The sequence below is a fragment of the Protopterus annectens genome, chromosome 10.part0 (genome assembly GCF_019279795.1).
Source record: "Protopterus annectens isolate FY-2018-M chromosome 10.part0, PAN1.0, whole genome shotgun sequence".
Classification (NCBI taxonomy): Eukaryota; Metazoa; Chordata; order Ceratodontiformes; family Protopteridae; genus Protopterus; species Protopterus annectens.
The window spans coordinates 407,426,792-407,443,708 of NC_056744.1; the positions used below are offsets into that span (position 1 = coordinate 407,426,792).

At 42.3% G+C, this 16,917-nt stretch overlaps 1 protein-coding gene across 1 annotated transcript in view; it reads right to left on the bottom strand.

Annotated features, from left to right (window-relative positions):
• The window catches only part of TPR (translocated promoter region, nuclear basket protein), a gene marked incomplete in the record, with an annotated part of 1,837,142 nt that overhangs the window by 1,502,789 nt on the left and 317,436 nt on the right, over window positions 1-16,917 (bottom strand). Inside the window, 1 exon segment of the mRNA XM_044085316.1 lies at window positions 3,289-3,515. Within this exon segment, the coding sequence (XP_043941251.1) occupies window positions 3,289-3,515 (227 nt within the window).

Consider the following 16,917-nt stretch of genomic DNA (forward strand, 5'->3'; position numbering starts at 1 on the left):
CGTGATATTAGAGATATCTAGTAAAAATTGGGGGGGGTACTCACAGTTGACCAAGATTTAAAAGAGGTAGTAGGGGATAAGCCCAAGTTTACTTATAAGAATAGGAAGAATTTGCATAGAATACTATGTTATCCTAAAACTTATATCAGCCATACAAATGAGGCCTCCAGTTGGGGTACGAAACCATGCCACAGATGTAATTTCTGTGAATATATAGAATGTGAACCCCGATTTGTACATCCTGTGACACATCAATGCTTTTTGCCTGGGGTAAAAGCTGATTGCCAGTCAGAACATTTAGTTTATTTAGCGAAATGCACATCTTGTATGGCGTTTTATGTAGGTAAGACTGACGGACGGATTAGAGAGCATGTCTATAACATACGCATTAGGATCACCAATAATGCACTCTCCAAGCATGTGATGGGGACATCAGATATACATAGTTTTAGGTTTCAGGTACTACAGATCAATGCCCCGATTCCTAGAGGAGGGGATATTAGAAATTATACAGAGACATGCGAGTTAGATTGGATTATCAGGTTGACGGCAGACCGTAAACCTGGCCTGAACGATAAGATACCCATTAAACCTTTATTAAAGAATAGAAGGTTGAAGATCAAATCCTAGTGTTGTGTATAGTACAGCATTGGAACATGTGATATTGTTAGACACAAACACAAATTTATGTATGATATATACATTCAAAGCTATACTTGCACAGTTTAACATATATTTCTAGATTTTACCATAGAGTTTGTTCTTTATATGAGGAATACATTTTTTAGTGTAGAATATGATTATTTTACATAAAATACCTTGTTTATGAGCGGTGGTGCCGCGGTACTGTTGTTGCCTCACATCAAGAGGTTCTCCTGTTCGATTCTCAGCTAGTGTGCGGGGAGTGCTTTCTGTGTGTAGTCTGCATGTCCTCCCCACGGGTCGAGTGGCATTCCGAAAGACATGCGTGAATGGGAGTGCCTTCGTTGAAGGTTGGGCGTCGAGCTGGCAACTCGTCACCGTGAACATCTACTGCCAATGATTAGCGGACCGGAGTTCCGCTGTGGCGACCCCTAACCGGGAAAAGCCGAAAGACAATATCAACCTTGTTTATGAGCTTATTGCTTGATGATTTAAGATATGTACCTTTGTTTCTTGTTATACACCTTTAAGATTTGCAAAGGGATGTCACTGTGATGTGGACTTTCAGGCATTTAAAAAGTGTGCCTTTTTTGTTTGTTTTGTATATGGTTTGATAAAGCCCCTTTTGGGTGACAGCGCTTGCCTATTTTCTCAATAAATCGATTTACTCTTGGATTTTACCATAATTGTCCATCTTTTTGTCAGAATTGGTGGACTATTTGCTGCCGAGCTGATTTTATGCTACAACTGGTTTACAGCCTTGTTTTACTCTCCTGTGGTTTATTTACTTAGATCCATAATATGTTGATAATTTAACATATGAAACTGGCAATTTAAAGCCCTGATGGCAAGAGTAGCAGAGGTGTAAACCTTCTTATCCCATCTGTCCAATTTTCACCAACCTTCAAACCACGTAAACCTAGTAACGTGCTACAACAGAACAGCCAAGTTTGCTACTAGTGCTCCATATCGTCCACCACTGCACCATTCTTCACTCAATTATCTAGCATGAACTTTCACAACAATTAAGTTTACCTTCAACTGGTAACAACTCATATCATGCACAAACCTACAGTTGTCCAGCCCTTTGATCCAACCTCCTACCCTACCTCCCCATAAGATCTCTTCAAACAGATCTGGAAAAAGTCTGTAGTCCTATTGAAAAAAAAAATGGAATTCCTTATATTCCAAAAGATCCTTTAAACATGCTCTCAAAGAATTCCTATCCAAACATTAGCTCTACTCTTGCACTATAGTATCCAGACTAACATTTACTGCTGAAATGTACTAATCGCCTCCACCTTCATTTCTAACCCATCTTACCCATGTGCTTTATTATCTCAATCACACCTTCCTCACCTACTAATCCCCCTTTTCTAATCTCTCCACTCTACTTCCACCTCCTACTTTGACCTTAATGCACATCACCTTTCTCTACAACACATCTTTACTCTCTTCCATCCTTCTCTCCTCCTCTAATTTCATATTCATTTAATAACTAAAAAATTGGCTTCCATTCACAGAACCGCTAATCTAAATACTTTTGTAAACACTTCAATAAAACGTTTTATCATGCTATATAACTCCGCTGAAAACTGGTACCTTTAACCTAGACTTTCCCGCTAAAAAAGTCAATAAAGGAGTAAGTGCGAAAGTATGCTGATTTTCATGGTGATATACAAATACATATATTTCCACTACATGGCCAAGTCGTTCAGGTGTCACAGTAGCAAATAAAAGCTTTTATAAAGTCTGGAAAACGTCTCAATGTATAGCAATTATCCTCACTCTGTAGATATTTGAACTTAAACATACAGATATGCATAAATATTTTTATGCAAACATGTCAAACACTGTACTCTTCACACTTGCAGCATTTCACAGATGTCTGCATACCAGTTGAGAATGGCCGCTCATCAAAATGGGATGATCAATTAAGTACATTTTGTTTTCTTGATACATAAAATGTCATTACTATTTGTTAAATAATTCGACCCAGAAAGTATTTGCATAGTGTTTTATGTTAGTGCACCTGCAGTCTACCTACCAGCACTCTGCAGGGTTGTATAATATCTAGCAATAAATCTCAAATGGCATCTACTCAGAAGCTCTGGAACAGTACTTCACATGTCCAGTCAGCATGCATGTCAGGAATGGTTGGAGTCAAACATGTTATTACATAAAACCATGTGAGTTATCTTGCTTGGATTTTATGGATACACGCCATGCATTAATAATGAATAAGGTGTTTATATAGCATACTCCAATACTTCTCGTCATCAAATGAAAGTTTACACAATGCTGGAAACCCGCCCCAGACTGGCACACCACAGCAATGGAGGATGTTTGGCTCACTGGCTAAACTTGGATGTGAACATGAAAATGGCACAAGGTAAACTGGGGAATAAAACACTGTTGGCCCACAGTATGCCCCCCCTCAATCAGACCCTTGCCCCTGGTGGCCAAGGAAAATACAGTCCAACTGAGGAGCTGGGATGTGAGCTTATGGTCAGCAGGAGGTTGCCAAACATTTAAAATGAAATGGAGCCAAAGAAATACCTTACGTGTCACAACTGTCAAAATTTTACACAGCAAAAAAAAAGTCTCCTGCAAAATTCACTTAGAAAAGGTACACCACCAAATTACCTTGAAGTAGTGGTTTCAATTTCTTCTTTTTCTTTGGTTTCACTCAGGTCACGCAAAGCCTGCAGAAGTCGCTGGTTCTGTTGCTGCAACTCTTCAATATTCCTATAGGTGACCAAGTGCTGGGTTATAACTTCAGATGAGCTGGTGACAGCAGCAGAGCTCACCTCATCATCTCTCAGCACGTGATTACCACGGGCCTCCTCAAGTTCCATCAGAAGGATGCGGACCTAAAGTCAGAAACAGAAATTACACAGTACAACAAATTAAGGGCATCGTTAACAGGTCTCTGACTTTCAAACCAGATTTACTAGAGAAGGGCATCATGTTTTAATGTGATACTCCAACTGCACAACTTCAACAATGCAAAAAAAAGCAGGGAGCAGTTGAACGTCACATTGCTTGTCTAATCCACCATTTCGTAACTCAAGAGACTATGTGTAGTCTTATTATAACCATCATTAACCAATAAACTATCATCCTATATCCCATTAAAAGTGATCTGTCCCCTCAGTCTCCAGAGTCAAACATTCAAAAACACTGTGCAGATATTTTACATCACCCCGGAATAATCACTCCATTTGTAGTCTTTACTTCATATGTAAACACTGCTACTGCTATGATGCTGACTTAATACCACTTAATACCACTTTTCAAAACATCACCAACTCTACATACCGGGTTATCTTCACAGGCCTCCACTGAATATGGACCACTATCCAGTGTAACATGCCACCCACCAAAATACACACATTAAGCGCACACACATTTCCATGGGGCATCTCACTATTTTAGCATTTAAAGTACTTGCCCAAAATACATAGCATTTTTCTTGCACCTCTCTGAACAGTTTCAATCCTGCATCTCAGCTGTGCTCAGTGTACCTGGAAAGGATGCTTCAACTTAACATATCATCCAGAATATGAATACAGACACTTCTTCCTTCCCTGGATTCACCAAGTTATCCTTATGGTATCTGCACAGAGACTACCCAATTTCAGATCCCATTGATTATAAAAACATTACTCCCTTTCCACTTCATGTCATTAAATCCGACTAGAACGTACCACCCAGTATGTTTGCAGACACACTGAATCAAACAGTTCAGTTACCTGGTAATTCTTCTAACCTCCACAAAGCTGCAACCATACCTACTCCACCAACCTGCTCCTCTACTAGACTTCTAGAAGAACACCACATATGTATGCCTTTAATAGCTTCCTATTGTAGGCAATAAATACAGTCACCCTGTGGTTGGTATACCTGTTCCAAAAGCCAAGGGCACACTAGCCTTTTGTGAAAAACAACTAGTAATTCATCTATACAATGCTGTGGAAGCTCTTAGTCAGGAGAAAAGGAAACTGCTGTCATCTTACCATGTACAAAAAATATGCATACGTATATAAACATACACATACTTATGCATGTGCGTGTTCTATACATATTTTACATACATACACACAAATACATACACAGGTATATATACACAATCAAGTGCATATACACTTACACACACATACATATGCAGTCACACACGCATACACATATACATGTACATACAGAGACGCACAAAATTATATACATCTATACCCATATATAAAAATTGCAAAGAAATCTGGCCAAGCTAGAGTTTTCACCGTGGGATAACTTAAACCTACTGTGATACAAGTACATGAGATAGTTGCAAATGACCCGTTAAGGATGAAGTACAGTTGTGTACACTTACCATAAATGTAGATGTTTGAGAGTATTCACTGTTGCAGTCATCACCTGTGGGTTTATCCCTGCTGTGGTAGCCCTTGGCCAGCCCGGATACCAAAGTCCATGATTTTCTGCATTGGCTGCAGTCGCATGTAGTCTGACGTCAGGTCAGTGCTATAAAGCAAGGCAGCCGATGTCATTACAAAAGTTATTATTGCCCTAACCCATCAGAAGCACAAGAAAATAAGGTAATGTGGTCCTGGTGGCTAAAAACCACCGTGGGAAGCTTATGTCTCCCTAGGGAAAGAGGATATAAGGGGGATGGAGGGGAAACCAGGACTGCAACAGTGAATACACTCGAACATCTACATTTATGGCAAGGGTACACAACTGTATTATGTTCTGTGTGTTTCACTGCTGCAGTCATCACCTGTGGCAGGATTCCCAAAGCTGAGGAGAGGGGTGGAAGGATAGGTTAGAGCCCCAGGCATGGGTCAGCAAGCCCTGCAGAACTGCAGTGGCAAACCCTGTCCTAGACTTAGAAAAAAAAAAAAAAGTAGGTGGTAATGCTTTATAAAGGTATGGACAGAGGTCCAGGTGGCAGCTTCCAAGATGTCCCTGGTGGGGACTCTTCTGAGGAAGGCTGTGGAAGGCTGCCCTAGTGGAATGGGTACAACTAGACTTGGGGGGGTTCCCATGTAGTCTGTAGCAGAAATGGATACAGTGCGATATCCATATGGAAATGGTTTGCTTGGAAATGGGCTTCCCCTCTGCCACTGGGGCAAAGTTGACAAGCAGCGGTTCGGTTTTTTACAGTCCAGGTAGTATTAGAGTTGTCTGTGCATGTCTAGCGACTGCAGAATTCTTTCCCCCTTGTTTTGAGGGTTGGGAAAGAAGGCGGATAGGTGTATGGCCTGGTTGAGGGTCACAACAGATACCACCTTGGGCATAAAGGAGGTGTTAGTCATCAGGGAGACCCTGTCTGCATGGAAAATCATGAAAGGCTCAACAGCCATGAGTGCCTGAAGTTCTGAAACCCTTCTGGTGGAGGTGATAGCTAGTAGGAAGGCAGTCTTCCAGGAGAGGTATTTAAATTCTGCTGAAGCAGCAGGTTCGAATGGAGGTAAGGTTAGTTTTTCTAAAACATAATTCAGGTCCCAGGCTGGCATGGGAAGCCTGATATTAGAAGCCCCTCTGAGGAATTGTTTAATCAAAGGATGTGAGGAGAGGGGTAGGTCTGAATCGTAATGGGCTGAAATGGCTGAGGCATGGATTTTAATAGACAAGAAAGAGAGGCCACTTTTGAGTAATTCGGCTAGGTAATCCAAGATAATAGGGATGGAAGGATGTGAGGTACTGGCCCCTCTGGACTGGCTCCAGGAGCAGAATCTTTTCCATTTCCCTGCGCAAGATTTTCTGGTGCTGGGCCTTCTGGCCTCTGTGATCATGTCTACGACCTGTTTGCTTAACAGAGACCCCTTGTTTGCATTTAAAGTATTAGCCATGCTGAAAGACAGAGTCCGCAAGTCTGGGTGCAGTACCCCCCCCCCCCCAACCTGGGTCAAGAGGTCTGAGATCAGGGAAAGCTGCCTGGGGGGCTGTAAAGTCAGGCTGTGCAGTAAGGGGTATCAATGCTGACTGGGCCAATCTGGAGCAATGAGGATGGCCTTTGGTCTCTCCTCCCTTATTTTAATCAGTACCTTGGGAAAAAGAGGCAGAGGAGGGAACGCGTACACAAAGAGGGTGTTCCAGGGGAAGGTCAAGGCATCCACCTTCCACGCTAGGAGGGGATACTCCCTGGTACAGAATTTATTCAGCTGGTGGTTGAGGTGCGAAGCAAAGAGATTCACCTCCGGAGTTCCCCACTCCTGAGTGATTTGCAGAAAGATTCTTCTGTGGAGCTGCCATTCATGGGGGTTCAGTAAGTTTTTGCTTAGGTGGTCTGCCAGGGTGTTTGTTGACCCTGGAAGGTATTGGACAATTAGATGTAGACCTATGGAGATGGCTGTCACCCAGAGGTTTATGGCTAGCCTGCACAAAGGGTAAAATTGGGTCCCTCCCGGTTTGTTGATATAACACATTACTGTGGTGTTGTCTGTTTTTATAAGGAGAACCCCTGGCCTGAGATGGGGTTTGAAGGATGTCAGAGCCTTTTGTACGGCCATCATTTCTTTCTGAGTGATGTGCAAGGGAAGGTGCTGGGCATTTCAAACACCTTCGGTGCACCTGCCTATTAGGTGAGTGCCCCAAGCAATGTCTGAGGCGTCTGTGTTGATGGTTTGGCAGGTAAGGCGGAGGATGAAGGGAAGACCCTTGTTCTTGACATAGGCCCCCGTCACCCGGAGAAACTCTGCCCTTGTACATAACCAAAGGTTCTTTAGATACCACTGAAGTTTTCTCATGTGAAGCCAGGCCAGAGGAATTAGGATGCAAGATGGCATGTACCCCACGGCTTCCAGGAACTTTCTCACAGTGAGGTGACTTCTGGCAGCCAGCTGGGTAAAGTAGAGAGGCAGGAAGCTCTGCTTTTCTGGGGATAAGAAGGCCATTTGGGATGCTGTGTCTAGCAGTGCTCCCAAGAAAATGACCTTCCTGGAGGGTGTTTGCTTTGATTTCTTCTCGTTGACTGTGAACCCTAGGGACGTTAGGAGGGTTTTGACAAAGAAAAGGTCCTGCAGCAGCTTTTCTATGTACTCTGCCTGAATGAGGCAGTCGTCCAAATAAGGGTAAATATGTACATTTCTGTGTCTGCAAAATGCTGTGGCCGGGGCAAAGCATTTGAATACTCTGGGTGCAGTAATTAGCCAAAGGATAGGCAGAGAACTGAAATTGTTGTAAGCCTGCTCTGAAGCAAAGGAATTTCCCGCAGGATACCCTTATGGGGATGTGGAGGTAGGCAACCTTTACGTCTAGGGTCACTAACCAGGTATTTTTTTGTCAGCATAGGCAGTAGCTGCTGCAAAGTTAGCATTTTGAATCTGGGGACCAACAGGGAGGTGTTCAGAATGGATAGATCCAGGATGGGGCGCCAAGTGCCCTATTTTCTTGGAACACGGAACAGTCTGGAATAAAAGCTTTTGACTGATCTGAGGGGACAGGTTCTACTGCCCCCTGGGATAACAGAGTTTGGACCTGTTTCAATGCCTCTGCCCACTGATTTGGGGGTAAGTCTGGGTATCCTCTTGAAATTGGGAATTCGCTGAAATAGAATTTGTATCCCTGAAAAATTATCTTTAAGATCCGTTGGTCCTTTGTTACCAAAAGCCAATTTTCTTTGAAGAGGGAGAGCCTTCCTCCTAGCTTTTGGTGAGTGAAGGGAGGGCAGAGGGGGGAGGGGGAGTCATTGGGAGTTTTTGCCAAAGAAGGGTGGCTTAGAACTCCCTGCCTTTGGGGCAGAAATAGTCCACTGTTTGCTTCTCTGCTGGTCCTGGAATAGGGGCCTGGATTATGTCCCTGCTGGGCTTATCTTGACCCTGTCTGCTACTAGGTGCAGGGAAGGACCAATGTTTAGAGGGAAAGTTCCTACTGAACCTGGGAGATTGAACCTGAAAGAAATATTTTGCTGTTTGCATAGATTTTGCTTTGTCTTCTATCTTTTTAAGCACCTCTTCTGCTTTTACTCCAAACACTCCTTAGCCAGGGGTGCATCAATTAGTTTAGACTCGACATGATCAGGGAGAAGTTGTTCCTTCAACCATGCATGTCTCCTAATGACAGATCCTGAAACTGCTGCCATGTTAGAGGCTTCTAGGGTGTCACATCCACAGTGACATGAGTTTTCGGCCATTTGACAAGCAGAGTGCAGTAAATCTACTAACTCTTTCAAATTGGCACAGTCAGAAAAGGTAGAAATCTTTTGTTTTAGTAGTTCCAAAGTGTGTTGCTGATATTTTACCATATGGAACTGACAGTTGAGTGCTCTGATAGCCAAGGTTGCAGAGGTGTATACTTTTTCCCCATCTGTCCAGAGCTCTGGAATCCTTGTCAGAAGGAATAGGATTCTTGGCAGAACTAGTCAGCTTCTTTAGGTCCCTGTGTAATGTCCTCTGGGTTTGCAGCAGGATTTCTATACAGGTATTTGTGAGAATCTAGTACTCTGCAATACTGGTCAGATTTACTAGGAGCAGGTGGGAGGGTATCAGGGGCTAAGCTGGATTCATGGAAAACATCATCCACCACTTCTAAAATAGGGGGGGGGGTGGCCAGGGGGTCTATGCTGGGGCAGGTCCAGAAACTCTCCAAGTCTATTCTTAGACTGGGGGAAATCCTGAGATTCCCATTGGAAATGTTCCCTGAGGGTGTGAAGGGTTTCCCCAAAGGAAATGTCTTCTGGAGGGGAGGCAGAATGGATGGATTCCTCTGCTTCTGAATCCTCATAAGCAGTCAGACGTTGTTTTTCCTCTTCAAAATCTGAATAGTCAGATTCCTCAGAATCCTGTTCTGTCACAATTTCTGGAGAAGGGTGCCTTTTCCTTTTAGAAGTTGTGGCCTGACTACCCCAGATAAGGGAGAGGAGATCCTCTGGCATTTTAAGCATTTGCGCTTGGGGTGGTAGCAAGATGGTGGCTAGAAGCAGATTTTCTAAGAGTGGCCTGGCTTCTAGGTCTGAGACTATCCAGTCAGAGAAATGGTAGCCAGATGAGAACACTTCATTTTTTGTCTAGATTTGGTAGTGCGAAAGACCTCCTCGGAAGCCGGTGCCTGTGTCATGGCTCCGGACCCAACCGAGGCAGACACAGCCAAAGGCTCGAAAGACAAAGATTTCTGTGGCATACCCGACTCCAAAAGGGTCTCAGTAGAGGCCTGCACAGATATCGAATAATGCATCAGGGGCTTCGAAAGCGCCTCACTGAATTCCGGAGAACTGATGACCTGCTTAGCAGTAGAGTCGTATGAAGGCTTAGCCTTGCGTGGTCTATCGTTATCTCTGCAGTCCACAGATTTTTGCTGACTGATGCCATTTCGGAATGGGAAGACAGAACACGAAAATGCCTGTCTACAATAACAGCTCCACGGCAAATGGTTCACGCATTGAGGGCAGAGAACCAGTGACAAGGGATGTCTTGGCCTGGGCCTAAACAACTGACACGGTAAGAATGGAAGTCTTGGTGTGGGATCTGCTTTCCACAGGCAAGACAATTGTTAACTTTTTCGGATATCGATTAGCGCAAGAAAAAAGGGTCCCCAACAGGGTACTTACCTTTAGACATTTTCAGCTGAAATTCAAACTCTGGTAGCGACCAACTGGCACTCGTGCGAACTGCTTCTGCTACGGACTCCACAGCAAGAAAGGCTGATGTAATGACGTTGGCTGCCTAGCTTTACAGCACTGACGACCGGACGTCGGACTACAGGTGACTGCAGCCGACGCAGAAAAAAACTGACTCTGGTATTCAGGCCGGCAGAGGGCTGCCATAGCAGGGATAACCCACAGGTGATGACTGCAACACTGAAACACTTAGAACATCAAGTGTTTCTGTTACATTGCAAAGACAAAGTAAATAGTTATGGGCATTCAGAAGTCAATCTTGATTTAGAACCATTGGAGATTAAATAAAACGGTGCAAAAAGAATAGAAGACAGTGGGCACTGCCAGATCCCCTGTAATTTAATCTCCCTTGTTAGCCCTCCTCTACCTTTGATTCTGGAGCTGGCATTATCATACAAATTCTTTAATAATTTTGTCCAATTTGCCAGAAAACTGAATACCTTCACTGTTCAGCTCACCCTACAAAAGGCTTCCATGCATCTAGCCCTAAGAGCGTAAGATTTTTTCTTTTGTCATTTCATCTTTCTGAATGAATGTCTTCTTTATATTGTCAAATGTTTCTCTACCCTCCACAAACCCACAACTGTACTTTACTCATTTCTCCCCAAGATCTTGGGTTCCTGCCTCACATAGTAGTAGTATACATGTTAGAACTCATGCTTTAAAACTGAAATTGGTCTATACAAGCTAGACAATTATGGACCCTTTCCTTCTTTTAGTATGATCAAAAGTATGGCTTCCTTCCAAGTTTTGGGTATAGTCCTTCCCCTGTCTAGCATGATTAAAATATTAAAAATCTGCTTTTTTTTTTTCTTCTTTTTTAAATATACCAAAGTGCTAGCCTGATTTTTTGTTCTAATATAGTCTGTACAGTTTTTTACTTCTGTTAGCTGGGGGGTAAATTCAATTGTTTTAAGAAATCTTCTGCATCATCACCCCCTTGTTTCTACTGCGGCTTCTTCTGTAGAGTTCCTTATAACATTCTACCCCATTTTCTTCCATGTGTTTAATGCCAGTTTCAGTGTTCTATGTTCTTGGAAACTACTGATTTCACTTTTTTGCCCAAGTCTTGGTGCTAGCATTACTGTGCTCCTCAGTGTGTTGTGGTGATCTCAGATGCGATGCTCCAGTCCTAATTTCATTCACCTTGTATAAATACACCATTTGTTGCTTTGTTTCCTGTAACTGAGTTTACCACGGTGTGTTCTATCCCAACTTTCTATGCATATTTACATTCCTATATTCACTCATCAGATCTTCCCATACTTAAGACTTCCATATATTTTGGGCCTTGACCACTCTACATCTACCCCCTTTATTACGCACCTCCTCTCCTCCTTCCTTACAACTGTGTCAGTTCTCCTACCCATTTCTTAAAACTCTCTCCTCCCTAAAAAAAAAAGGTCAGAAAATGACAGTGCATCTCCCAGTACTCACCATTTAAAGCATCTGTCTAATCTTGCCTAAATGCTGAATTAAGTGTGAAGTCAACCTGTACATTGGTTTTATTCCCCGCATCCACTTTAGTACAACAGCTATACTTACATGAGATATTGCATTTGTTGCCTTGCTCTCTAAGCACAATTACATTTTGGGAGTATTCTCACGTCTTTACTCTCTTTCCCAGCGATCTACTCCTCCTTTCCCCTCTGCCAAGCCTTGGTTTAGTTGCTTTATTTTGTAGTTACAGTGCTGCTGCATTGGCTGTGAACATGACCACTGCACTCTTATCATTCAATATCCATTGCATGCTAACCCTTTTTAGCTCTCCCTTAAATTCTGTGACCCTAACACTGTAGTTTACTTATTTTATTTCCTATATATGTTGTTGAACTTCCGGCTACATTATCCACTCCCTAACGGTGCTTTCCTTCAAGTACCCTCTAGTCTCTCCCCTTTCTTTATAAACATTAGACCTTCTACTTGTTCATTCATGCTTATATTTACAGATGGACAAGCTCTCAACACCCAATAGAGACACAGCTCATTATTCAAACTTTATGCCCCCCCCCCCCCAATTTAACCCGGCACTTCTTTGCTTTAGACAAACTGAAAAAATATGAACTGTCACGGGGAGGGGGTTTATACCCCACCCACACCCCACGACTGCAGCAAGTCTCCAAATTGGAAAAATCTCTGGATGAAAACAGTCACAGTAAGATTTAATTTTAATCATCCTGACAAGTCTCTTACCACTTGTCCTAGTCAATCCTTTACTTTGTGACAGTCAATTCTGTAGTATTAGTTACACAAAAGCAGTCTGAAGAACAAATTTCACACAGTGCAATCAGTGTTTACCATGTTGCCTCAGTCATGGCTTCTTCAATCGCCACTTCCATTACCCTCGGGAAGGGTATGCTCAGACGTCTTTCCTGTATGTGCTTGTCCTGTGTAGCTGCCTGTGGTCCATCCCCACTGAGACAGTAAATCCTCTAATCCTCTTCAGGTGTACCATTTTTGGACCCATAAACTTTCACAAGAGTAGGGTAACAAAAGCTATGAAGCTTGCACTGTAGACCAGTTTAAATCTTAAATTCATATCTCTGGGCAGTCTAATATAGCTCCTTGCCTGAAGCGAGTAATCATTGTACAGACTCATGCTGTTCCTATTTCCAGTACCTGGCCCTTTTTCCATACTTTTGAGATCACTTTTTGTCAGTCAGAAGCAAATTTCATAACTACAGGTATCAGTTGCTTTCTTGTTCTAGCCCCAGAGGCAAATGGGCATATGATGTCACTATCCAGCTCCTGGCTGCATATTTGTTCATTTGCTTATACAGTCTTTCAAAACTTTTATTTTATTTATTTATTTTTTATTTGTAATTTGATTGCCAGGAAAGTCCACTGGGACGAATTGACCCATTTTCAGCGGAGGCCAGGGGAGAAAAGCTCCAAGATGCATTATACAATTTAGATACAAATGATAGTTAATATTAAAGATCTTATGTAGAATAGTTACTCATGAATGCATTCAATATCATGCATAGTTAAATTAATTAAGCTTGAAGGTAGGGATCCATAGTTTCATTTAAGGAAAACGGATATGGGTTAGGTGTGGAAACAGTTTACATACAAACCTTTTAAGAAAATGTAAATACGCTTTACATACATCAACAGTAGAATGTTATATACAATACTTACAAGGTTGGGCTGTGTGCGGGTAGCTGTAGGAAGTGAGAGCTTAGAGAGAAGCTATAGAAATTGCTGAGAGCTTAGATAGGCTCATAGGAAGATAACTATGAGAGTTGCAGAGCTTGGGAACCAGAGCGAGAACTCCCTTGGATTAGGTTGGGTGAAGGCAGGTACATTTCCATTTAGTGGACAGGTGTTTGAATAGTTGGGTTTTGAAGTTTTCTGAGTTTGGTATGGTTCTTAGTGTGGAGGGAAGGAAATTCCATTTTTTGCCTAGTGAGAAAGATAGAAGTTGGCCAGCAGGAAGTTTAGGTTTATGGATAGTAATTAAGTTCTGATTTTCAGATCTGAGAGCTCTGTTGGGTATATAAGGGGGAAGGATGTTAGTTAGAGCAGGACATTTTGTTGGGTGAAATATGAGTTTATGTGCAGTAGTGAGTTGGAGATTGTCTAGGTAGTTTGGGAGTGCAAGCCAATTCAGGGATTGTAGGGTTAGGCAGTGATGGGTGGTATTTGTAGACTTAGAGGCAAATTTAGAGATTTTGTTGTAGCAGTTTTCTAGTTTAGCGGTGATGGAGGAGGACAGGCTGGTTAGGAGAGGGGCTCCTTATAATAAGGAAGGAAGAAGATAAGTCGAGGCCAGAGTTTGCCTGGTAGAGTTGGAGAGAAAGTGATTATTCCTATACTGCATATCTAGCTTTTGGTGGGTTTTCTTAATATTTTGAATATGAATATCAAACTTGAGGTGTTCATCTACAGTAATGCCAAGTAGTTTGGCAGAGGGGACTACTTCTATAGATGAGTTTGTCTGACTATAGACTTTGAAATTGCTTTTATCGTAGGAGAGGGTCTTTGTGGGAGGGAATAGTAGAATCTTTGATTTATTTGCATTAAGAGAGAGGTGATTTTGGCGCATTCAGTTTTCAGTTGTTGAGAAGGCAGTTTGGGTTTTAGTCAGCAATTCAGAGAGGTTTGAGGCAGAGCAGATGAAGGTTGAATCGTCTGCGTATTGAATGATTTTAGCATCAGGAATAGCAGTGTGAAAGTTATTGATGAAGATGTTAAAAAACATTGGCCCAAGGATGGATCCCTGTGGTACGCCAGTTGGGGTAGGTAGGAAGGAAGAGATGGAGTTCTTCCATTTGACTGCCTGTGATCTGTCTGATAGACAGCTGGAGAACCAGGATAAAGCATTATGTGAGAGATTAAGGTTTGAGAGATGACAGAGAAGGTGTTGTGGGAAACGGTATCAAAGGCTTTAGACAGATCGAGAAAAACAGTAGAAACTAAGTGGCCCGAATCTTGGGCTTGATTGACAGTTTCTAGGAAAGAGAGTAGAGTGGTTATTGTGCTATGGCCTGGACAGAAGCCATGCTGGGTAGGAGTGAGAATATTGGTTTGGGTCATGAAAGGCATACGTTGGGAGGTGGATGCATTTTTCTAGGATTTTGGAGATTGGTGAGAGCAAAGTAATGGGGCGAAAGTTTGAGATGCTGGTATTTTTGCCTCCTTTATGAAGAGGAAGAATATAAGCTGAGCGCCAGAGGTTGGGGACATATGATTCTTTTATGGATCGGTTGATAATGATGCTGATTGGGAGTGCAATGCCATCACCAGTACATTTTAGGAAGGAAGAGGGAATATTGTCGGGAGCGTTACAGCAAGGTTTAAGTTTGGACAAAAGTTTTTTTATAAAGTTAGTGGAGATGGATTAGAGTTCAAACAGATGAGGTGAGTTAGAAGGGGGAGAGTGTAGAGCAGTTGGGTTATTATTGGGAAATGTCTTGGTGAGGGTTGTAATAGTGTCTGTGAAAAATTAGTTAAAATTCAGAGCCTAGTTCGAGATCAGATTTACTTGTGTCAGGATAGGGACTATTCTTGGAGCCTGGATTGAGGAGTGAGTTTACCGAGTTCCAGAATTTTGGGTTTTTTTATTGTTATTGGACTGAAGTTTGATATAGTAGGATTTTTTGTCTTTAGTGATTGGTCGTTTTGCACGGTTGCGAAGCTGCTTATATTGAAGCAAGGTATTGGCCAGATTATTGTTTTGGTAAAGCTTCCATAGTTTGTCTCTGTGGTGCATAATCTGTTTTGTTTCTTTGGATAGCCAAGCAGCAGTTTTAGTTTTTATCCTTTTGTTTCTTAGTGGGGCTAGTGAGTCTAATGTATCAAGGAAGACAGAGTTGAATTATTCTATAGCCTTGTCAAGAGGAAGGATGTTTAGAATTTGCCAGTTCATTTGTTTGAAAATATTTGAGAAAGTAGTTGGGTTGAAGCTACTGAAGTTATGAGTTTGAATGTACTGATGCTGGTGTGGGGAGGAACTGGTTGAGCGATGCATGAAGGCTGGGAGGTGGTCGCTAAAGGTATCAGGAATTGTGCCAGAATTGGTTATTTTATATGGATCTGAGACTAGGATCCAATCTATAGTGGATCCGGGAGGGTTTATTTTGTTAGGTTGAATGATGGAGAGGATTATTTGAGTGAAGTGATAGAGGTTAATGGATAGAGAGGGAGAGGGACAATTGATTTTATTCCAGTCAATATTCACATCACCAAGGATACAAGTTTCATAGTTAATTTCAGTAGAAACCCATAGGAGAATATTTTCGAGTGTAGAGTTATTGTTACCAGGTGAGATACATAGGGCAATGATGCAGATATTTTTATGTTTATTTAGTTTTAGAATTCCAGCAGTTAGTTCAGTGTTCTGGAATTGAGGAATTGGAAGGGAATTAAGTTAAGAAGGTTGGAGTAGACTAGGGCAGTACCCTCCACCTTTTTTATTTATTCTGCACAGTCTTTGCCCTCCGCATATTCTGGAACCCCCACCATGCGTAGGTCCTTCTCTTGCTTGATCCTTAAGTTCTACCATTTTCACTTGGAGATCTTCATACTTTTGACTCTTCAGTAACTGTGCTGGCTTTGCTTTTCCCCTGCCTGTACCTCCAACAGCAGAGTGGGATTATAGAGCTACTTCAAGTTTACTGGAAATTGTTTAAATGGTGGACTTCATGGTGGTAAACAGTTCCTAACAGATCTTGCCAATTTTGTTTTCTAACTTAGTCATACCCTCCATATCTTCCTGATAACTTTCAAGTTTGTTCCGGCACTTCAACCTGAACTACACCATCTGCTGTTTTGATTTCCTTTTTAGCACCCAATCTTAAAACACTTTCGGGGACATATAGGTTAATAGGTTGGTACTAGGCTATCGGGCCTATACAAGCCTAGCCATAACAATTCCCTGGCTATTTCTTCCCACACTACTTACTTCCCTGGACCCCTGTCTAGCAGGGCGAATGACATGATCCCCGGGGTGAATTTCCTTTCTCCCATCCAATCATCACGGTTCCTTTTAAAGAGGGCCAAAGAGGCACTCTGCTTGACATGTATGGGCAGTCTATTCCAGAGTCTGGGGAGTCTCAGGGTCAGGAACCTATCCCTCCAGCATGTTTTGTTCATTGTGATGACAAAATTTAGATCCCTGGAGCGTGTGGCTCTGAGGGATTGGGATTTCTTTAAGTGTA